Here is a 25,329-nt window from a genome sequence, read left to right as displayed (position 1 = left end):
ATCGCTACAAATATAAAATTGCATTGGCAGTCAAGTGTTCACTACCACTGGATGTCATTGTGCATGAACATATTTTACATAACAAAAAAAAACATTGTTTATCATTTTATTGACATGTAGCAGTACACGTCCGGAATTCAATATTTTTGGTAACAAATTTTACATGAGTCCCTGGCACAAAACATTTTAGATGACATTGTTAGATGACATTGTTTGAACATGTTTATCATTTTGATTGACTTTTGATAGAAAAACGTAGTAATGTAGCAATACTCTGTTACAAATACATGTCCGGAATTCAAACTTAAATGTTTTTGGTTACATTTTGATCCAATCATTTTGTACTCAAGTACACATTTTGAAATATTTTTGGTAACACAAATTTGATATCAGAGTCCCTGGCACAAAACATTTTTAGATAGGGGTTAAGGGACATATACTATATACATGAATTAAGCAAGTTGAGTGGCTTCCTCATTGTCTTCGCCATGGTATCGTCGTCCTCTTCTAAAGAACAAGAGACAGGGTTGGTGCTCTGCCAGGACTTGGTTTTGGCGCAGCGGTAGAAAGAGAAGTTCTCACTGAACCACTCGTAAATAGAGGCCAGTGTGAGCTTTCTCTTCTCGCTGGCCTGTAGGGCCATGCAGATCAGCGTGGGACAGGAGTAGTGTGGCCTCTCATGGGCGTTTGTGTTGTAGCCCACCCCACCGGGGTAGTGGCCGTGCGTCACGACGCCTGGGAGGCTCTGCTGGGCCCGGCTGCAAGCCGCTGGTGTGGGCATGACCGGGGTCAGGGGATTGAATGCCCATGGACGCCATGTCCCCAGCCAGAGGGGACAAAGCCACCACAGACAAACCCAATGGCCGACGGTGACTGGACAGCGAGGGTCCCAGCCGGGACCTCCGCCTGGCTGGGGGCCTCTGCCGTTGACTCAAATCCCTCCACATGTAATAGTCATCGGGCAAATCCGGATCGGGACTCCGACGCGCCATCTTGATCTTGTATTTTCGGTGTATTTTTCGGGCGTCGTTATCTGTACTAACGGTCTGATTAGCACTTGGCTGCAATGAGTTCAAATTGTTTACTTTCAGCTGATTATCTGGGAGGTACGCTAGAGAAGAGCTCTGATTGGTGGTGCCGTGGGCTGAGCAAGTAGCTTCACCAATCAGGTCGCTCAACTCTGACCCAACCAATGTTGCCATGTCGGAGTATTATTTTTTGACGATTGGCATCTTTTCCACACAGAATCTTGACACAGTCTCCAAACAGATCCTGCGCTTCGTCTTCGTCATAAAATATCCCTGTCATTCTAATCAGGGATTGCAGACCCATTACTGTGATGGGTTCTCCAGCAAGTTTGAGAAGGCACGCAGCCTGAAGGATGGAAAACTACTAGATAATCAAAATTCCCAAATGTAGTCATCTTGGATGTTTTGGGCGTCGTCGGAGGAATAATTTTTGTGGTGATTTTCGTCGGATGTGTTCCTTGTAGTGAGAGGTTCGCAGCGGAAAGGGGTCGTCCTCTTCTAAAGAACAAGAGACAGGGTTAGTGACAGATAGATCTCATTATGTGCAAAGTCTCACCATTAGAAGAAACCAGATGTAGGATGGTATTAAAGAAGATTTAAGAAAGAAGGAAAGAGGCCTTGACCTACTGACCTTACATACTATACCCATCCTTTACGAAATAGGCCCTAACTAGGGGTAATGTACTTAACTGATGAGACCAGGGCCTTGGCCTGGAACATCTTGGCCCCCTCTTATACTCACCACCACAATGATAATAAATCCTCCTGGTCCCTGAACCCTACACGCCCTGTCCTACCAGCGGCTTCGAATGCTATCAATGCATTGAATGGGAGATAATCACGTTTTATCAGACCTTTGAATGGGCGAGTAGGCGACGGAGTAGGTGCGATTTAGACCTACCCGCGATTTGTCAGACCATTCATGGGGTGTAATCAGGAGCTACTGACCTACTTGGAGGCGGAGCAGTCCCCACAACAATATTTACGATTCTGTGCCTATCGGTACATAACTCGAACGGCGCTGAGTAGGCACAGGCGAACGTCACACCGTTCAGGACGGCAACTCGGTCGCTTTAGCTCCCTCGGTGGTCTTTCACGGGGTGACAGTTCGCCTGTGACTGCGCGCCTCCGTCATGAACCAAAACCGAAACTGAACTATTTAAGCCATCTCCGTTGGTAGGTCAGTATGTCTTGATAACACCCAATGAATGGTCTGATAAATCGCGGGTAGGTCAGTATGTCGCCTATTTCGCCCATTCAAAGGTCTAATAAGAGGTGATAATCTCCCATTCAATGCATTGATAGCATCCGAATCGGGTGGTCCTACTCATGGGAGACTCTAATAATAAATGGCTACCCAGCATCAAGGATCAGAGAGTGCAGGTGGATACCTACCCGGGGGCCGCACTGTGCCATGCTACGGCCATTCTCCAAAAACTACCCCACCCTTACCCATCGGTGACCATGGTAGTTCTCTCATATGGATTGAATAATAGGGAAAGGGGTACCTCCCAAACCCTCAATCACTCACTCAAAACCATGCACCAACAAGCCACCAAGGCTTTCCCCAATGCTACCATCCACATCCCCCTCATTTCCTTCTCCGGAAATGAGAAGGAAATGTCTCCTCATTAACCCTTATTAATGAGGAGTCTTTAACCCTAACCCTGGATCTTTGTTTAATGCTTTTTATTTGTATTACCCTTTATTATTTTTTATCATTTTTTATTTCTATTTTTAAATACAAATAAAGGGTTAAAAGTATTTCTGTATCTATTTTTTAATTTTTATCCTCTTACTCTTTTCCTTCACCCACCAGAGGAAAATCTGTTTAATCTTTCAACAGAGATGAACATATCCCAAAATCCATTCTGTTTAAAGAATGTTGTAATGTTGTAATGTCTGTCCAGGGTTCATAGGTCCAGGTATAAAGTAATACTGCCCAGGACAGACTACAAGATATGGTTCGATTAAGTCATGGTCAGGCGGGTTAGGTATTTTCATGGTCACGGTCCCCCGGGTGTACAAATGAAAGACTATTTCACTTAACCGATCTGAACATGTTGCCCGAAATCTTGACCTTCGGGTCTTGTGTCAACCTTATATTTTTTATAATTAAAAATAAAAGTATTCCTTTTTCTCTGTCTGGGAGTCAATTTTTCATTGTGTTGGAGGATAGTGATTCTTTATTTTATTCATTTATAATTTTTATTGACATGTAGCACGTCCGGAATTCAATTCCCTGGCACAAAACATTTTTAGATGGGAAGTTTAATGGCTTCCTCTCATCCTCATCGAATCCAAGTTGAGTGGCTTCCCCTCAGTTTTGTCCATACGGATTGGCGATCTTTTGCAGCACGTTCTGGGTCATTAACGGAAGTTGATTATTGGGATCATTTCCACGCAGAATCGTGGCACATTCTCCAAACAGATGCCCGCCATCGTCTTCGTGATAAGTTATCCCTGTCACTCCAACCAGGGATTGCAGATGCAATACTGTGATGGGTTTATTAGCAAGTTTGAGAAGGCACGCAGCCTGAAGGATGGCAAACTCTAGTCTAATGGATGCTCAAATTCCCCAAATGCAGTCGTCATCTTGGATGTTTTGGGCGTTTTGGGATGTTTTGGGCGTCGTTTTGTGGTGATTTTGGTCGGATGTGTTCCTTGCAGTGAGAGGTTCGCAGCGGAAAGGGGGATAGTGATTCTGAGGTTGGTGGGATTGTATTGGAGGAAGTGGGCGACTAAGGGGGTATGCAGATCATGGCTATACAAGCAGATTTTCAGAATGGTTGGTAAAAAGGGCTTGTTTAAATACAACCAGTCATAATAAATTAGGTCTACATAAATGACTCGGTTAGTTTCAAGTTCAACTTTACATTAACCATACATGGTTTTGTGGATAACTGACAGGGAGACGCAGGCAAACTAATACTCTTAAAAGCTTTTACCATGATCCAACTCCGCATTTAATCACAGAATTTCCATTACAATATACTGTCTGTACACCTTACAGATCTAACGTTACACCTGCACATTACATCCTTCAGTGTCATACCATGCTAGCTAGTTCGCCTACCGTCTTATTGATGTTGTTGAGACATCTTGGATTCTTTGGGCGTCGGATGCCTAATTTTTGTCGTGATGTTCGCCGGATTGTGTTCCTTCCAGTTAGAGGTTCTCAGCGGAAAGGGAAGGACGGTAGCCTGGTAAACCCTCCCTCCGGAAATCTCATTTCCATTTGATTCCAGATTATGAATCCAATTAGCATATATAAATTATAGTCAAGTGATTGTAAGTACCATTATAAAAAATATTTAAATTGGGCAAAATTATTCGGAGGAGAAGAGAGACGGCGTGTTTGTGGCTACTAGCTACAGTACCTGACCAGTGTTGCCAAATCTGTTTATTATAAGCGACTTTGGTATTATTTTTCTGTTAAGTATATTGTACATATTGGGGGTCCTTCCTCTTGGCATGAAAATGTTTGAGAAAACATAAAACAATATTAGACATTAAAGTTTGACTGACCTGCCCTAGTTGCTTATTTTGGCCTTATTTTTTATTTTTCCTCCGAGGTGGAAAGACTGGTGACGCGAGGTTATATTTTTATAGACCTGGTTGCTCGTTTCTCTCCAGCAGAATCTGGCAACACTGTTAACCATGCTCTCTCTAATTGTTTGTCTAAAACTTTCTGTTACAGTAAAATCCATCTAAAAGTACCACCACACAACTGAAAAGTTTCGCGACTATGACCACAAGTTAGAAGCTCTGAAAGTGATCCAAACGATCGTGTATGATGTAACTCTATGAGGCAGATGGTTGTTTTCCCCCAGCTAAAATCGAATGGGGCGTGAATTCTTGGCCGTTCCCGTACATTTCAGGCATAATCCTTAAACAATGGTCAAGCCATGACGTTGTGTGCCATGCAACAATAAAAGTACAAATATTAAACTGTAAAACACACATTTAGTATGTTATTTTTTAGGGTACAGTGTTAGTATATTGACCTACCTGTGTGACAGATACAATTGGAGACACGTGCTGAACATGGCGACGCCACCCACCGCCCACGCTAGCCTTATCCCCACAACAGTTAGGTTTTCCCCATGAAAGGCCATAAGGACCCCATTAGCGGCCAAACGGGTGGTCAATTTTATCTGGGGTGACTTTAAATCAACTTTTGATGCTTTGGCCTGATCAACACCAGGCGGTAAAGCAGGAATCGTTATAGAGTCAATCATTTTTCTGATATATGAACGGAACATTATGCTAATCTCTCAAGAACCACCCGTATTCTGCTCTCGTAGAAGCCTGGTAAACCCTCCCTCCGGAAATCTCATTTCCATTTGATTCCACTCCTGGAATCAAATGGAAATGAGATTTCCGGAGGGAGGGTTTACCAGGCTAGAAGGACGGTGGCCTTCACCACATATGCAGCTACTAGGGGAAAACAGTCACACAGAGTTTGTGAGTGTGAAATATAGGGATATTGAGCGAATAATAGAAAAATAACCAATACTTACTCAGAAATGCATCATGTACAGTATCAAAAGGAAACAGGAAAGCACAAAGGAAACCAAAATAACTACTAAAACGAAGCTCCAGCATGTCTCTCAGCCAACAAATGGAGTAGGCCTTCAGTTCAGGTGTGGTGCTAATCAGCTCTAATCAGTTCAGTACAGGTGCCTATTTATTGCCAATTTATATTAACACATTTTCCCGAGCTCCTCTCTAGAGAGCAGCCAGATAACATTTTAATTCTAAGTACTCATTCTAAGTACGAACATATCGGCAGCTGTTCAGCATTAGCTGCTAAGTGTTTTTCATGCACTTGGGGTAAATTGTACTGTGTGTGTGTGTGTGTGTGTGTGTGTGTGTGTGTGTGTAAAGTACAGTTGTGAACTGCATGTGTGTACTATGCGTACACAGTATGTGTATATATATATACTATATGATACTGCATCAAATCAAACCAGTACCATGAAATGTACACTGCAAACAGTATAGCAAAGTTGTTATTCTAAAAGTGCAACATTATACTACTGCTTTAGATATCCACTTACTTTATTTACCCACAAATCTTTAAAGAAGTTGGCCGAAGGTCATTCTGCTACAAAGCTTCATCTGATTGGAATGATCGTCCTCTATCTCCTAGATCCATTTTGTCGCTTCAGGACATTTACACTTCTAAATTGACTGTACTGGTAGGGATATATACACTGATGTATTTGTACTGTACCCTTCTTTCTCTTCTGTTGTTTAACAGCTGATGGTGGTGATGGGTGGGAGAGGGTGAGCTAGCTATCTGTTTATGAATGTATCTGTATACTTGTATTGTATGTATCTATCTATGTCTGTTGTTCATGTTTTTATGGGACCCCTCGAAAATTAGATGCTGCATCTCAAGGGGCTGCCTACCCCTTCATAAAAATCTGAAATAATCAAGTGCTTATTCTTTTACTGTTTGGAACCCCTTTTTATACTGCCAACTCAAGGTGCAGCACATTTTTTAAACACAATGTTTGTTTTCAAATGAAAAAAATGAAATAAACAGAAGAATAATGTACTTTTTTGCTTTTGCCTTTTTGTTTAAGATTCTATGTGGAGTATAAAATAATTCATAGATATTATTTTACACCGACTAGATTACTTAAAATGGGAATAGCAGATAACAATACATGTTGGAAATGTAATGAAGAGGTTGGCACGTATATGCATATGATATGGGATTGCCGCATGGTGTATCCATTCTGGTGTACAGTTTTAAAATATTTGGAGAAATGGGTGGGACTCACTCTATCCCCACAACCGCGGCTCTGCCTATTGGGGGACAGGGCAGCGGTTCCTGGGATAAATAACAACGAATTCACTATTGTGAGAGTTGGACTTGTTACAGCTGCCAGAATACTGCTGCGGAATTGGAAGACCCCTAGGACACCTGGGCTTAAAGAATGGAATGAGGAAATGATTAAGATTACATCATACGAATATATGTTGGGTAGAGTGAATGGAGAAAAAAAGATGAAGGACACATGGGACAGATTTTGGATATATATGAACCTCTGATATTGGGACAGCATTTATTTTGTATTTTGTTATTTTGTATTTTATTTTTTGGAATGGCTGTATTGTTGTTTTATGCTGTATGCTGATTTGTACCACTGGAGTTACATTTTGTATCATATTAAAAAACAAATAAACATTTGAATTACAAAAAAAAAAGATTCTATGTGGAGTAATTGGAAACAAATTAGCATAATTATTTGAAGTTAAATCAATTTGGCATTTAGTATATTTATGCTGAAATTGCTATTTTAAGTTAAATTCACTCAAGTTTTCATTACACAACTTTTTAGGTCAACTGGGTTCCTCAAAATATTTAAGTTTATTTCGCTTATCTGGGCTTAATTAAAATCATGGATACTATCTGGATCATCTCAGATAGTAAACCTACTGTATGCTAGTATCAAAACTAGCAACTCAATTCCTGTTTAAGCAAACCTCAACTCTCACTGTGAAAACCATCATGAATATTCACTTCATACTGCTGACCGTAATGACTACTATATCATAAAATGACTAGACACTCCATTCTGAAACGTATACGCATAAGCATTTCAGGAAAAAATATGAATATGATTTCATACAAAAGAAACCAAATACAGATTTATTCAATTAACTATTCCAAATATTTGATCACAACTGTATCACCACCAGAACAATGTGATTAACATAACATATTAAATAAGTGACACATGCAGCCTTCCATTGTATTTATAAACCAGTCACTAAAAATGTAGCAAATACCCAGAGTGACGGCCACTAGGTTCTGTGAGATCTTCTGGTCGGATAATGGCAAACTAGTGCAATGAAAATGGGCTTTTCAACGTGAACCTCAGGTACTGAACAATACTCACTTTTCACTTTTCAGTGTAAATGTCTCACGCTGTGGCTCTGTCATACATCTTACCTTGGTGCCAGCACAAATACAAAGGTTTATGACCCTATGCAGCTCCTAGTTTGGGGCTAGCAGAAGTTAAATCCGCAGGCATCTGTAATGGTTCTGAGACGGGGCGTGTCAAACGTGTGAATGGCCAGCCAAAACTGACCCCAAGAAGTCATGAATTCTACTGATTTTAGGATTCTATTCAACGCCACAGTTCAAATGCCAATGTATGATCAGCCTCACCTCTTGACTACTGCCTGAATTTGAATGGTATGGTGGAATTCACTTGCTGTCTGCTCATCCAGATGTGAAAAGTATTCCAGTGCAGCTGCACTGTTGTCCTAAAGAACAATATTAACACAATTGTTTAGACTCAGTTGTGTTAATATTAAGAGCTCTAAACCTTAGAGCTGTCTAGTATTTGCACACCAAATCATCCTATACGTATAAGACAAGTGATTATAGCACTCATTCAAATACACATCCCCTTGAATGCTTCCACAGGTACACTATACACAGCACTGGTTTGCAACGTGGGGTGTGGGAGACCCCAGGGGTGTTCGAGGGTGCATCCGATCCATTTATACACTCTCAGAGTTAAATGAATACTGAGGACTCTAATGCATATCAAACTGGGGCCCTTGAAATTAAAAAGACTGATAATGCATGTAACAGTGCTGTGTGGATTGTGGTTGTAATAGAACTTTGTGTGTTTACATTTTAAGTTACTAATTTTATCCATACAGGACAGGTGACTGACTTTACATAACAGTATTGAAGCAAAGTCACTTGTACCAACTTTCTACCTCGTCTGAGTCATTCCTTCACATTCCTCAAACCTGTCATCTCCTCATACCAAATGCATGTGGCTGCTATAGACACATGCATGCTGTAATGTGACCTTGTACACAGGAAACTAGTGTTCATTCCATACTTCACTAGTTAGGCTTGAAGTGCATGTTCTGTGCAATGAATAGGATTCATCATCATATCATGCATTGTAATGAGTGTGGAAGAAGGATATCAAATAGAAAGAAGATGGTGGATCTGCAATGTGGCCGCTTAAATCTAATATCAGTTGATCTTGTTTTCAACTCAGCTAGGCTTAGACGTACAGGTGATTGTGGACTAGTTACTTACACAGGGATTACAGACAAAAAAGAAACCCTGAAGAGAAAAGAATGCAACAGGCCACTGTTGTCAACAAACTGACATTGTTGAAAAGGACACAGAAGTCATATTTACAATTGTATTTTAATAAATATCTACAGCATTGTCTTAATCAAAATATTTACACTTACAAACATTAGTATCAAAAGCTAGCCGATCACTTGGTGATGAGTAAAAAAAGAAAATTGATCTGAAAGTATCATTTTAATAAATATCTACTGCATTATCTTAATCAAAAATATTTACACTTAGAAAACAAACAAATTAGCATCAATATCTAGAATGAGATATATATTAAATCAAATCAGTCTGTGGTCAATAATTGTTTTTATGAAAGATATCTAGCACTTAATATTGATCAGTGGCTCATATTCAGACCTTTCAAATATACAATAATTAATACCACATGTAAGCATACACATTCAAATCAAAAGTTCAATGATTATAAAAAAATATTTGCACTTATAACAAACAAATTAGCATCATCAATATCTAGAATGTGAATGTGTGCCTTTGGTGATGAATAAAAAAAGAAATCATCTGAAAGTTGTGGTTACATCACCCCTACATCAGGACACATTGTCAACTTTAAAGAAATAAAGTAGCTTTTCAGTGTGTAATCCTTGGTGATGGTCATGTTGCTGTCCAGGCCCGCCTGATCACACAGGCTTTAGGGCTGCCGCCATGGGCACCAAGCTCTGGGGGCCAAAAATGGCTATAACAGCGGCAAAATATTGTCCTGCTGTTGGGCTGCTGAGGTAGCGGCAAAACGATGCCACCGGCCAACACAAGGGCTAATCCAACCCTTGTTGGGACTGCACATGATTGGAGGCGGCCTTTGGTGGTGCAGGTCCTCTCCTGTTGTACAGTAGCTAGCTACTGTTCATCCCTCTCGCTCCTTCCTGAACTTCTGACTTCACCACAGCGACTAGGGGGAAAACACAGAAAGTTAGTGAGTGAGTGTGTGAGAGTGAGAGTTCAGCAAAGTCCACACCACAACTATAACAAAGACAATAGTGAACAATATACAGTTTAGTTAAGAGAAACTTAACAGAGAGACTGACTCTAGCCGACTCTAACCAAATTACAATCTGAGGAGGATGGAGGAGGAGTAGGACCCCCCCCCCATTTTTATCAAAGGGTTCAATAAAAGTGTAAGAACCCATTGTCTCAATGGGTGAATAAAGGTTAGATACAAATACAAAATAACATGTTTGTGCTGTCAGGCAGATACCTACCAAAACCGTTACTTTTCAGTAACCTCCATGACTTCCATCTGCATCTTCCTGGGGCCAGTCAAGATGAGGTGGTTGATGGCCTTGTAGTCCATTTCCAGAACGCTCTGGTTATTGATGGCAACTACAAGCTGACACACCTGGGACAGATACAGAGGGAGAGGAAGGGGTATGGTGGAGAGAGAGAGGGAGAGAAAAACACAAAATGACTTGAAATTAAATGATTTGACCCACTTTTCACTATATTCTGAGAATGATACTCCAAAGTCATGAAGGCTTATAGCCATTTACTTATGTAAGCCTTTGTAGAAGTGCTGCTTTTTACATTTACTTGCTTCAGTCTTGATCCACCCGAGAGAGAAGTCATTTTAACGTCCTACAGTACCAGGCTAATGCAACAAAGCAGGATCTTTTGGGGATAATGGCTACCAAAAAGTATGACATTACAACATTCAGCGCCATTTTCCATGATTCCTACCTTCATCCCAGCAACCGCAGCAGGTCCATGGGGCTCCACAGCCTGGACGTGACATGGTCCAGTCCCTCGAACAACGAACCCCCAGCCCAACCCGTCGCTCTCGATCTGTGCAAAGACAACACATGACAAAGATTTGTATTTGTCGGTAGCAGAAAGTGTGCGCGCGCGCGTGCGCGCGTGCGCGCGTGCGTGCGTGCGTGCGTGCGTGCGTGCGTGCGTGCGTGCGTGCGTGTGTGTGTGTGTGTACATGGAGGGGGTATATCTCTTGAGCAGAGCTTGATGAATTGTGAGTTCAGAGTTGCAAGTGAATTATTGTGGGTACGTACTCTTAACATTTTCTTCCTGTAGGGTCCTGCTGGTTGCTGTAGTTCCTCTGGAGTTACAGTTTTCTTCAGGACTGCAAATTGAAACAGGTATCATGACTGTCTGAAAACTTTATTTAGTTTATTTATCTCTTCTACAGGATTGCAATGGTTAAACTCACACTACAGTAGATTGCATATAGAGCCCGACCAACCATTATTTGACTTTTTTGATGACACTGGCTTTAGCAAAATATGCAGCCGAATCCAGTTATAAACCACTTCTATCCTGGCGTCCCTACTTTGGGCGTGGAATTATTATAGGTGAAACCTTTGGTTAAATAAAAAAGTTCAATGTGTTTATTTTTCAAAATGTTTATCCGTATAATTATTTTTGTTTATAAGTTAAATGTCCTCAAATTGGTTTCTGACCCAAAAGTCGGTTGGACTCTAATTGCAAAATTGAGGGAGATGGATTGCACACTCAGATTCTATGCAGAGTAGACCAACACTATTATAACACATTTGTATTTTATATTATGAATTACTATGTCATACATTGGGGTTGAGAAAATGGGCTCTAATGTGCAAGTTCTCCTTACCTGATTTGGGGTTGGTGAGCACGGGAGAGGAGGCGGTGGTGTGGCGTGTGGGTCGTCTCCTGTTGGACTGCATGGAGGAGGTGGTGGAGGGGGCTGGTCCTCTGCTGTACATCCTCTGGAGCATGGCTCTGGTGTTGGGCAGGAGGAGGGAGGAGGCCTTGGATTCTGCAGGTCCTCTCCTGTTGTACAGGGGTTTCCTACTGTTCATCCCTCTGGCTCCTTCCTTAGCGACTAGGGGGAAACACAGCCACACAGAGAGTTAGTGAGTGAGAGTTAAGCAAAGTCCACACCACAACTATAACAAAGACAATATTGTAGTTAAGAGAAACTTAACAGAAAGAGAGACATACTGACAGAAGGTTGTAAATCATAATCAATAAAGGTTATATACGAATACAAAATAACGTGTTTTTACGCCTTCAAAAGAAACATTGAGTTGGACATCCTAATTCAAATTTGGCTCAAACTATTGGACTCTTAAGAGATCTATGGGATCTACACTTTTGCCAACCAAGATTCTTGACTAAATGGATGGATAAAAACACACAGGAAACACATACAGGAAATTATCCATGGGTCACTTGCTAGAACTCAGAATTAATGCAATGCGATAAGTTGTATCTTTAAGTCAATGGTTCTCAACGTGGGGTCATGGGACCTCCAGGGGTCCTTGCAGAGGTGGTTGCAGGTGGTCCCCAGCAAAATTACTTAATATAGCATCAAAATCAGTTTTAACCATCAGCTATTTGAAAATAGCCGATCTAAAGTCACACAAGTTGTGAGCTTGTAGATCTGCTATTTTCAAAGAAATCTTGAAAAACATTTCAACAACACAGATCTTGTAAGGGGGTCCCTGGCCTGGACTCCTGGCCTGGAGTTTCTCATTCAAATCATAACATTAGTTTGTAACTGCTTACAGTTCACTGAAGCAAATATAAAAAAATAAAAAAATTATCAACACGTTTGCAGGAATAACGTGTGCTTTCGTGCCAACGGTAGAAAAATAATCCACATTACTAGTAGCTCTGGTCCATACACGTTACTGGCCTAAATCACACAGTTACCAAATCTACATGAATAACATTTCCGTTGCATATATAATAATTCAACATCACTTACGTTCAGAACGGTCAAGGGACTCGGTGATCGCAAGCCAAGTTGCTATATTGCAGATGAGATCCATCTCTAGTCTAGCTTCGTTCCGTTCTCCTCGTCTTCAGCTGATAAACGTCCTGCGTTGACTCTGTTGAGTTCGTTGATCTCTCTGCTGATTCTCTCGGATGATGCGCCGTGTCTCTGTTCTCTAAGCTCTGAAACGCTGGCGTCTCGTCAGGTGTTTTAATAGCGGTGGCGACCCAACGGCCTCGAACTGTGATTGGCTGAGGCAACGTTTCGAATGTGTCGAACAGCGCGCTCCAGGTTGTTTACCGCTCCTCTAGCCAATCACAGCACTTCGTTCTCCTCTAGCCAATCACAGCACTTCGTTAGCAGCAACAGCACGCCCAACGTTTTCGTACGTTTACGTCGCGTCGTAACTGACGTAAGCGTGACGTCGTCACTGAAGCGTCATAACTTCTAACTACTTGAAAACAACGTTAAAAACATGCATGTGTGCAGCGTTGCTTCATTTTAGAACAATTTAGAAACAGAATCCGTGAACAAATTCGCTCCATAGATACCAAATGCATACAATCGTGATACTGAGCTACAAACGGATCATTTATAACTTAAATAACTTCATAAATAATTCTAAGTGCTGGAAATTAAAATAATGCAAAAAACTAAAACGACAACAACATTACACTTAGGACAGTGGTGGAAAGTAACTAAGTACATTTACTCAAGTACTGTACTTAAGTTCAATTTTGAGGTATTTTTACTGGAGTAATTCCAAATGTCAATACTTTTACTTCTACTCCACTACATCTCAGAGGTAAATATTGTACTTTTACTCCACTACAATTATTTGAAAACTTTAGTTTAGTTACTTTGCTGATATACATTTTTACATTATATAACATTCATTAACCAGTTTAGCCCTATTTTATACATAGGCTATTTGAAAATAGCCGATCTGTGAGCTTGCAGATCGGCTATTTTCAAATATTTTAGTACTTTTACTTTTGGTACTTTAAGTACATTTTGATGCCAATACTTTTGTACTTTTACTCAAGTAAATGTTGTATTCTGGACTTTTACTTGTAACAAAGTATTTCTATATTGCAGTATTGGTACTTTTACTTAAGTAAAGAATTTGAGTACTTTTTCCACCACTGCTGACTAGTCTAACTCTGAGTTGATGGCTTATCACGTGTGTGGCTATTGTTATTGACGTGATAATTAAAGGCTGCTGGCGACGGAATTCACACATTAACTCAACGACCTGCCATTCACTTCATTGAACGGCAGGTCACTGAATTGAGTACTTCATTAGTATTCAAATTGCGTGTCATAGCACAGCAAAATCTTGAATCTTCAATACAGTTTGTGTCTTCAATGCCAAGTTAATACTATTCTGTAATAGATACAGGAATGCTCGCTGTTAACACTGCTATTCTATCTGATAAGCCTAACCAGCATTTATTTATAACAATCCTTGCACTATTCTATGGTAATAAACAGGGTGATTAACATTAGAAACAGTAGAAAATCAGTACAAACTTACAAAGCATATTGTAATTGTACTCAGTGTTACTGTGAAACTGGGCCTGAGTGGGCCTGGCGAAGCGCGCGCAATTTTTTTTACATTAGGAACTAGAGAGGGAATAGTTATAGTATACCCTCCCAAAAAATCTAGAACACACCACTGCCTATATATATATATATATATATATATATATATATATATATATATATATATATATATATATATATATATATATATATATATGTAAGTAGAGTGAAGAGTTTTACTGCGTTCTTTATTGACGCTGATCGCTTCAGAACCATGGATAGCGCCGCTGACAGCGTCCACTAGAGCAGTGGTTCTCAAACTTTTTCATGTCAAGGACCCCCAAATTGACACTTATTAGCCTGCGGACCCCCATTCGAAAATATATGCCTCGGGGACCCCCATAACTAAGAGAAGATTTTTAAGGCTCTAGCACTGATTCTCAACCATTTTAATTTCAAGGACCCCCAGACATGCTTCAAGCTACGGGCCCCCATTTGATGACATTTCTATCTCTGGGACCCCCATTTATATTGTAAAATGAATGTTAATTTAACTCTGAGAGTGTAAAAATGGAACCAAATGAACCCGTCAGGGTCCATTTGGTTCCATTTGTACACTCTCTGAGTTTCAGACCCATATGGGTCGAATTTGGTTCCTAACTATCCATCATTTAGCTGGGGACCCCCTGGAACTTCCTCAAGGACCCCTGGGGGTCCCCGGACCCCACTTTGAGAACCAATGCACTAGAGTTTAAGATCTACACACCAGTGTTGCCATGTCCGCTTATTATAAGCCACTTTGGGCTTCTTTTTCTGTAAAGTTGCTTGTAAATATTGGTGGTTGCGTTTTTTGGGGGCTTGTTTCTAAAGTGTAGTTGCTTATTTGGGCTTGCTGTGTAATGTTGTTTAAACCAGTGGTTCTCAAACATTCTCATGTCAAGGACCCTTGACCCTTTGACTGTTAATGGAATCAGAGTATTTATACATTGTGGTATTGCTACTTTTACTGAAGCCACCTCTGACACTGACAATCATTCTGTTTGTGTGAACTTTCAGAAAAGGCAGAAGACCCCGAGTGCATCCCCATCTTTTGGATCAGCAAATGGGTCGACTATTCTGATAAATACAGGCTAGCTAAGGCACACTTCTGCATTTTGGGGAAATATTTATTTTCTAAATGTTTTATTCTGCCTTGCCTTCACATCATATCAGTTAAAGCCTCTTGCAACTGAGAATTTGTATGCAACTGTTTTCAGGGGTAGAAGTCGCATGATGTGACTACAGTACTGCAATAATGTGCAGTGTCTATGTAGACTTGCCTTCTGCCATTTCTTCCTAGCTTGGTGTATTTTAAAAGTTTTGATGGGGTTTTTCCAGGCTACCAGCAGTGTGACAACAGTGTGGGTGTGCTCGTCATCGATTACACACGGTTGATGATGTACAGTACACTGATGGAGAAAGGTCAGTAGTTGTCTCTGTCTCTGACCCAGTACTTTTTTCTTTTCTTTTTTTTAACATTTAAGATGTTACTAACTCAGCTATTGGTGGGCGTGGAGCCAAAAATAGGGAGCCAGATGTATTTAAGGCAGTGGTGGAAAAAGTACTCACATTCTTTACTTAGTAAAAGCACCAATACTGCAATATAGAAAAACTCTGTTACAAGTGAAAGTCCAGAATTCTAAATGTACTTGAGTACAAGTATTGGCATCAAAATGTACTGAAAGTACTCATTATGCAGAATGTCCCATTTCACATTTTTTCAAATGAATAAAATGTATAAAAATCTTTTGAAAAGAGCAGATCTACAAGCTTGTAGCTCGGCTATTTTCAAATGGCCGAAATGTATATAGGGGCTGAAGTGGGTAATGTATCTTTTGTAGTAATCAAAATCTACAACATAACTAGTAAGGTTTTCAAATGATTGTAGTGGAGTGAAAGTACAATATTTGCCTTTGAGATGTAGTGGAGTAAAAGTACTGGGAAATACTCCAGTAAAGTAATAAATACCTCAAGATTGTACTTGAGTAAATGTACTTTGTAATTTGCTATTGGGTCCACAGCAAGTAAAGTGTGTGGCGGGGAGTGGGTCTGTGGGAAAGAGAGACATACACTTATTTGATGAAACATCAGATGACAGATCCATTTCGTTCCTGTAGCGAGTTTTTTGCCCATGCACCCCATATTATGATCTGGCTTGAAAGTACACTAGGCTCAACACTATATACTCACTCATCTACTGGCAGTGGGAAAGGAGTTCAATTCATTCACGTATTCTGCTTGGAGCACCTTTTATACCTGAGATCTCATGCTATCCTGATCTCTTGGTGTAGTCACACTTAAAGTAGTCGTAGCATTACAGCTTGATCTGTGGAAGTCTTTACACTTTTCTGTCTCACTGCCTCCTTTTTATGTTTGTTAATCCTTATCACTTTGTTTATCGCCTCTCTTGCAGATAACGTTGCTCAAGTACTTCCGTAGCTACATGAGCGAGCACCTTCTCAAGGCCGGTGCCAACATGGCACGTAGAGACGGTGACGAGCTGGCAAGCCTGCCCTACCTCTCTCACTGGTTCAGGACCAAGAGTGCCATCGTGCTGCACCTGTCGAACGGCACCGTCCAGATTAACTTCTTCCAGGTTGGTAAACTTCACTGCATCCAAAGAGTAATGTCAGACCAACAACACACGTGTAGGCTTCACACACTGCTAGTTGGGAGTGTTCAGGAGTTTATATTTGGGAATTGGGACCAAGACCAAGCACAATTCTGTTGTACTTTCAGGTAGGGCTGGGTGATATGACTTCACATTGATGTCCCAATTATTCTGATAGATCTGCCATCTGCCATTGGAAATGGCAGATCTACAGGCTCACAATCGTTGTGAGCTTGTAGGGCGGCTATTTTTGTACACTATTGTGAAGTAGAATACACTTATTTATTTTTTTCATGCGACTTGTTCAATGGGTCAAACTAGCAATGGAATACATGTTCAGAAGCAGCCGTACTGGTCCCGAATATTTCAAAAGGTATATATTCAATCTGCAATTTCTTCAACTGGTTGGCTGGATTTAGAACGGCAAAAACTTACTGTAGGACTAGAACGACTGCAAAAAAAACGAACACAGATTTAGAACGATATTATCTAAACCTCTAAATTCTACATATTGTGCTGGATTGTTAAGGAAAAGCAGCGCTAGTGTTGGGGGGGGGTCAAACCTATGTTCCCCGGACCTATGTTCCCCCACTAAGGTTATGGTTAGGGTTAGGTTTAGGTTAGGTCCAATATTCCCCGCTCTCCTAGGAAAGCGGGGAACATAGAACCTGGGGAACATAGAACCTGGGGAACATAGGTACGGTCCCGTTGGGGGCTCCTTCCACGCTGCATCACAGATTGCACTTGGCGTAACACATTAAATGACATTGTTTTCATCTCCTCCAGGACCACGCCAAGGTGATCCTCTGCCCCCTGATGGTGCTGTGACATACATCGATGAGAAGCTAGTCTTCCGCACCTACAAACTGTCCTTGCTGGAGGAGTTTGGCTGCAGCAGGGAGCTGGCCACAAGGATGCGCTACGCCAAGCAGATGGTGGAGAAGCTGCTGAGCTCCAAGGGCTCTGCAGCACAATCTTGAATATGAGAAGCCACTTTGGGTTAATTGATTTTTTTTTTCTATGTATAATTTTAAATGTGTCTTTACATTTTGTATTTTCAAATAAAAATAATTTGAGCAATATAAATAACTGGTTTGTTTAGGCATGTTTACAATACTCAAGGAAGTATGTTGGAAGTTCATGTAACGTTTGTAATATATTTGCTGGCTAGATCTGGTGTGGACACAAATGATAGCTGGTACGCAGTGGAAGAAGTACTCACATCTTGTACAAGTACCAATACCACAATGTAGCAATACACTCTTCCAGATAAAAGTCTGGTATTCAAAATATACTTGAGTAAAAGTACAAAAATATTTGCATTAAAATATACTTGAGTACTGAAAGTAAAAGTACAAATTTTACAGAATGTGTTTCACAAGTTATGCCTAAAATGGCAAATCTACAAGCTCGCAACACGTCACATCACGTGTTGTGAGCTTGTAGATCTGCTATTTTCAAATAGGCAAAGTTTAAATGGGGTTGACGTGGTTAATGTATGTTTTGTAGTAACTAAAGTTTTCAAATGATTGTAGTGAGTAAAAGTACAATATTGGCCTCTGAGATGTAGTTGAGTTGAAGTAAAAGTTTAGAAAATTGGAAATACTCCAGTAAGGTACTGTATGTACCTTATATTGTACTTAAGTACGGTAATTGAGTAACTGTACTTAGGTACTTTCAACCTAACTGATGTTGCAGATCTCTGCATATGGGACACCTCGGACAGCCTCCATGCTGGGCTGACTCCATGCACAGGGCACCTGGGTGCAAGCCTGCTCATCTTTTATCAATATAGCAGCCAACACAGCATACATTAAAGCTGCTGCATGAGAGCGCACCTCTCCTAAGCTTTTCTTACAGGTGCAATGAGCCATAAGGACTGTTCCATCCTCTTGCACTGTGATCCAGGGGTGTGTTGGGGTCTCATTGAGGCTCATTGAATGCTTTACCTGCAAGTTGCAACACTAGTGAATTATAAGACACATTTCTCCCAAGGGAGACAAAATACAGTACCTCTGCATGAGTTGGCTGCATGTGACCTCACTTGCCCTATTGGGGAAGCCTATCATTGCATAGTAGTACCTATAAAAACCTCTGTGTATGCCCTTTTCCACTATATATGTCCTGATGAAGGCCTGAACAGGCCGAAACGTTGACGAGCAATACATTCTGGAGCTTTTTGCATCTACCAGTGTGCAGACTTTATTCTTTTTCATTAGACAAAATACAGTAACCTTGAAGTAAGCTACCTGTATTAAGACATGTAGTTTAAGACATGCATAACATAATTCAGGACAGCTAGGTAGACAGCTAGGGAGTAGAGTTTAGCCCATTATGTAATGTTTACTATTTGGTTGCATATCCTTTACCTGCCATGGCCTCTGTGACCCATAAACAGGACATATACTGTACTGTCTGATGGCCATTAGAAACAGAGACACAGGAACTTAGAGGGCTCGTCTCAGAGCAAGCAGTTAGTTAAATCATAAATACTGTAACATTAACAATGAATTAAATTCTAACAGAATTTTTCCAAACATCATATCCTAATGTAGCCTAATTTTGCATTCTAATGTAACAAAAGCTAGTGTATTGCATCCCACCACTGACCTAATGCCACAACTTTCTTTTAATTTTCAACATAATAAACATTACCATACTACTGAAAGGAGATTATACCTCCAATTCAAGAGTCAGACCAACAATTCTCATGGTTCAAACTGATCATTTATTACATTAATGGATATTTACATCATTTATAGATATTTACAAAAGTACATGGATATGAGACCTTTGCTATTTACATATATACATACTTGATGGTACACAGAACATTAACACAATTTATGTTACATTTGTTTTTGCACAACAAAGAAATATGCACAACAAACAAATATGTACAACAAACAAATATGTACAACAAACAAATATGTACAACAAACAAATATGTACATGACAAGCTGACAGACAAACAGTAGACAAACGTTTGACAAAACTGTTTCGACCAATGGGCTCGACTTGCGAGCTTGCGCACAGGGTTGCGCACAGAGGCGTCACCTCCATGACGCAAAACGTGTCACAGAGGCCCCAAATAGGCCCTGCATGTCCCAATCCGGAAGAAGGAGTGAAAAGGGAGTATGCGCTGGGTGAGCAACTCCATACAAGTGGACGGGCGGGGATTTCCGGTGCCCTCTCTATTACTTTTAACTTTATGGTTCTCAAGCAGGGGAGCAGCCAGGCTCCTCACAGTGGAGGATTGCAGCTCAGACAGGCGAGTGACGTTCATCAGCTTGCTCCCTGCGTACTTCATCCTGACGGCCTAGTGGAGGAGAGGGAAAACTAGCATTAGTATTCATCTATTTAGGCATCCTTATCTCACTCCATTATATTATACTAACCTAGTGGAGAGGGAACATATTCGTATTCACTATTCATCTATGCAAACGTCCCTATCTTACTCCATTATACTATACTACAATTTACAATTACAATTTAGGCATTAAGCAGACGCTCTTTATCCAGCGCAATTTACAGTAAGCAATTAAGCCAGGTAAACACATACTGTACATCACATGCAGAGAGACAGTGTAGTGTCTCAGTGATCTAGGATCAAGACAGGATAGGTAAACTAAGAAGCTAGCATCAGTCTAAACAATATGATATAAATAATCTGTACATTGAAACCATAGGATGCAAGGTAAACAAATGAACCTAGCATCTGTCTAAATAACATGCTATCTAACCTCCATTTATACTAGTGAAGAGGGAATCTTAGCATGAGTATTCATCTATTCAAACATCCACATCTTACTCCATCAACTTCCAAATGCCTTCGTTTGCCAACTCACCTGGAACTTTGTTTTCCCCTCGTTGACGTTAACGACATTCTTACTGATGTGCTGCATTATGGGCTTCAGGTGAGCCTCGTCGTATGAGGTGTAATGCTGCTCTGTAGGAGTCTGCAACACATGAAAAACAATAATTAGGATCATCATATGTGGTGCAATACTGCTCTGTAGGAAAGGAAAACGGACTAGAATCAAAAGACAAAATGTCAAGCTAGCCATCTGTACTAATAAGCCAACATATACATTGATTCTATTGAACTCACCCATGGCAGGCCACCCAGCAGCAGCTGAGAGAGGCACAGTGAAGCAGCAGCAATCTCAGAGGGCCGGTAGTGAACCATTTCGTAGTCAAGGAGTGTCAACTCCATCAGATACTTTGCCAGCATGTGTCTCTCCACAGTACACTAGAACAAACAAACAACACTATTAAAAAGCCTGCTTGCATATACAATTTAAAATACTCTGCTAAACCCTCATGGAAATAAGAATGTCCACAATTTTTTGGGGGTGGATTGAAATATTCAAATCTGTGTGTTTTAGTCTGAACATTGACACTGCGAGCGACCATGGCGCTCGTGGGAAATAGACGATCCACAAGCTAACATGTCAAATTGTGCTATTTTCTACACAAATCCAAATTAACCACTTGCCAATAACGTTATAAGGTTAACGGCGATAAGTGTTGACAGTCAGTCCTAAAGATCAGATGCAGTCTCGACAAAGCCTTGGGGGAGAGGGTCAAGTCTGATCACTACACCGTGTATGTTAATGAACCATGTGAACAGTGACTCACGCTTGCAGCCTTGGATGCTCTCCTGAGGAAGTGCAAAGGCAGCGGGAACCCCAGCTCAAAGTTGAGGGCCCTCAACACCACCCGCTCCATCTGTTTGATCTGAGTGGTTGTGAAGGTGTTGTCTGTGATGTAGGCAAAGTCCTGGATCCCTGGGGCATATATCTCCTCATACTTTGAGGCCAGCAGCATGGCAGCGACACCAACAAGCTGGAGCTTCTTTGGTGAAACTGACCGAACCTGTAATACATCACAACAGCTAATTAAAAAAAGAAAGGGAAAAGAAAAGAAAGAAAGACAAGAGCAGATCAAATGGCAAACAAATTTGTAAGTTGCCCTTACTTGCAGAAAACGATCCAAGATGGCAACTGTGAGATAGAGTGTCTCCTGCCGCAGCTGGAAACTGGAATGAACCTGGATCAGCCAGTTGATTAGGACAGCTCGCATGTGTGCCGTTATGTCGCAGCCCTTCAAGTACCCGGGTCGCACAGCCTGCTTTACCTGTACAAACAAAATACTTCATTACATTGCTGCAAGACACCAGGTCACATCTAGGCCCGTCACAATTATTACATAATCGCACGATTGCAATTATTTTGCATTGTCGTCATAATCAGTTTCATGTTCAAAAATGTTCATACATGTTCAAAAATAGTGTAAATAGGTCTACAAGCTCACTATGCGTCGCACCGCGTTGTAAGCTTGTCTATTTCCACAATTTCTTTTTACACATTTTCAGTATGAAATTATTAAATATGGCCTAATATGGCCATAGCACATTATTTATTTTAATTATTGGTAGAGGTCCTTGTCAGTCATTTCTTTGCATATTTAAATTATTTGTCATATCTGCCCAGTGCAATTTTTGTTTACAAAGCCTAAAAGCCAAATAGATAAACATAATTTATGTTCCAATGTTCAATGGAAAAACACAATTAAATCGCCATAATTTGTATGACAATGAATCGTCAAGTAAAAAGTCATGATTGTGACAACCCTTGTCACCTCATGCAGTAAAAAAACATGCCTCTGGCGTCACGTACCTCTAGATCCATTAGATGTGCATATATGTCTTTCACATATTCAGAACATAGGTGGGTCATCTGTGAGTCTCCTGCATCAATGTCCTCTACTGTGAGTGGGTCAGGGAAGGCCAGCCAGAACAGCTCCTCTTCCTCCTTCATGGAAACATCTGCAGCTTGTTCTGGACCAGTGGAGGGAGACACTTGAGGAGGTGCCTCAACTCTGGCTGCTCCAGTCCTCTGAGAAGGAGAAAAAAACAAACATTCAAAACACGTTCTTCAATGAAGTTAAACTGTAGGTAATTTGTATCTTGTATATAGTTAAAATCACTGGTTCTGAACATCAGGTCCAGAGACCACCAGGGGTCCAAATGGACCCTTACAGGTCTGTAACTCTGAGTGTATATCGTCACTGTCGGGTGGAAACCTTGCATGTCCATAACTGTTACTTTTGAGGAAATGGAAAAAATAACCAATTCCAATGGATCCAATGTAGTTATTATTTAGTCACAAACTCTTGTTAATACTTGTCATTGGTTCAATATTTATAAACTTGATTTTAGTTTTAGGGTTACGTTTTTTTTTAATAAAGAATTGAGGTTTTTCAGAAGGTTAGGATTTAGAGGCCGTTTTTTTTTATAAACAAATCGGCCTCAGGTCTAAATGGGTTTCACTATCTTCCAAATGAGCAAATCTACAAGCTCACAACGCGTTGTGACTAGTCGAGTCACGGCTCCTTTTGCATGACACAACAACATAGGGCATTAATTTATATAAAACATTGAAATATGGAGAATGTTTCAACCCGACAGCGATGATATGCAGTGCCACAGTGCAGACTAGCAAAAACTTACTCGGGATTCCAGGATGGATGCTCTCCACACCTTCCTGTCCAGCATCAGGCGCTCTGCAGTGTTGTTAGCTCTGCTGTCACGCTGCAGTGTGTCTACATAGGTGGTGCGCCTCTCTCCCCTCCTTGCTGTGCCTTGTGTCAGCTTGTTGGCCATCAGTTTCAGGTGCCTGGTACAGTGCCCAGCCAGCCTCATCATTCTCTCCCTGACCTTGTCTGCGACTCTCGGGAGGTCCACGTTTCTGATGTGGTCCACGTCCACGCACGATACATCAGGGATCCTCTGTATCATTCTTGTGTAGATGACATCCAGGGCCTTGTCCTGTTGTACTGTCTTGAACTGAGAGTGTACAAAGGGAACCTTAAATTAGAGGTATGCAACTCAACTAAAACAACTAAATGTAAACAATATAATTTGTTTAAATTGACAGTCAGTTTAAATTAACAAAGGGATTTTTCAGTGTAGGGGTCTGGAAAAAAGTATCAAATTGGGGTCTGTGAAATTGTAAATGTTGAGAATCAGGGGTTTAAATATTACCTTGGTGTTAGAAGCCTTGTTGGCAAAGTTGGACAGGTCTCCAAGAGCAGCTCTCTTTGGACCAGCTAGGTTGGTCTTCCCCATGTGTGCAGGGTTCTCCATCTCCACGTTCATCCACTGTTCAGGAAACATTCAAAATCAGAAACAAAAACTGTTACAAACACCCGTTAGTTAAAAAGCAACGTTCAACCTGCACTTTACGTTTAGAAGGTTCAAAACAGACTTCACCAACATTCAAAATTCACTCAACAACCAACGTTTAAAAGCCTTTGAACAACCAACAGCAGCCAAAACTGCACGGACACAATAAAATAAAGTCAAATAAGCCACAAACCACAAAACAAAAGACTCAAACTTAATGCACGTCGCTTGTCGACCAGCAGAGAACAGATAATCAAGCTGACAAAGCGTCCGTTATAAGCTCAGTTCGGCGAGCGACACCAACACCATAATGTTAACGTTTAGCCTGACGGGAGAAAAACAAGCTTAACTCTAGTTATTTTTCATAATTATTGTATTCACCATAACGCTGAACTCAAAATCAGAAACAATAACCGTTACAAAAACCCATAGTTAAAAATTCACTTGAGGTTTAAAAGATTAATAACGTTTTCAGGTTACAAAAATGCACAAACACCCAAAATAGCAAAAGACTCAATCGACATGTCGCTTGCCGACCAAAACAGACGTTAAAAACAACGTGTTTAGTTAAAAAGCAACGTTCAACCTGTATAAGTTACGTTTAGACGGTTCAAAACACACTTCACCGACGTTCACAACATTCAAAATTCACTACAACCAACGTTTAAAAGCCGTTGAACAACCAACAAACATGAGCAAACAGCAGCCAAAACAGATACTCAAGCTGACAAAGCGTCCGTTATAAACTGGGAAGATCAGTTCGGCGAGCGACATGTTAACGTTTAGCCTAACGGAAGAATAACTAGCTTAACTCTAGTTATATTTTCATAATTATTGTACTCACCATAACGCTGAACTCAAAATCAGAAACAATAACCGTTACAAAAACCCATAGTTAAAAATTCACTTGAGGTTTAAAAGATTCATAACGTTTTCAGGTTACAAAAATGCACAAACACCCAAAATAGCAAAAGACTCAATCGACATGTCGCTTGCCGACCAAAACAGACGTTAAAAACAACGTGTTTAGTTAAAAAGCAACGTTCAACCTGTATA

General features: G+C 40.7%; 1 protein-coding gene across 1 annotated transcript; it reads right to left on the bottom strand.

The window, feature by feature from the left end:
• Nucleotides 1-18,766: 18,766 nt before the first annotated feature.
• LOC308095628 (G2/mitotic-specific cyclin-B2-like) lies at nucleotides 18,767-25,047 on the bottom strand (the record flags this gene model as incomplete). Its single annotated transcript, XM_080442679.1, has 10 exons — nucleotides 18,767-19,033; nucleotides 20,332-20,403; nucleotides 20,933-21,043; nucleotides 21,196-21,336; nucleotides 21,726-21,962; nucleotides 22,065-22,223; nucleotides 22,766-22,984; nucleotides 23,806-23,934; nucleotides 24,133-24,249; nucleotides 25,003-25,047. 10 exons carry the CDS (start codon nucleotides 25,045-25,047, stop codon nucleotides 18,767-18,769), a joined length of 1,497 nt encoding a protein of 498 aa, XP_080298805.1.
• Nucleotides 25,048-25,329: the final 282 nt, after the last annotated feature.

Source organism: Gymnoscopelus braueri (assembly GCF_963280865.1).
Source record: "Gymnoscopelus braueri genome assembly, chromosome: 11".
Lineage (NCBI taxonomy): Eukaryota > Metazoa > Chordata > Actinopteri > Myctophiformes > Myctophidae > Gymnoscopelus > Gymnoscopelus braueri.
This window is presented reverse-complemented; position numbering and strand designations above follow the sequence as displayed.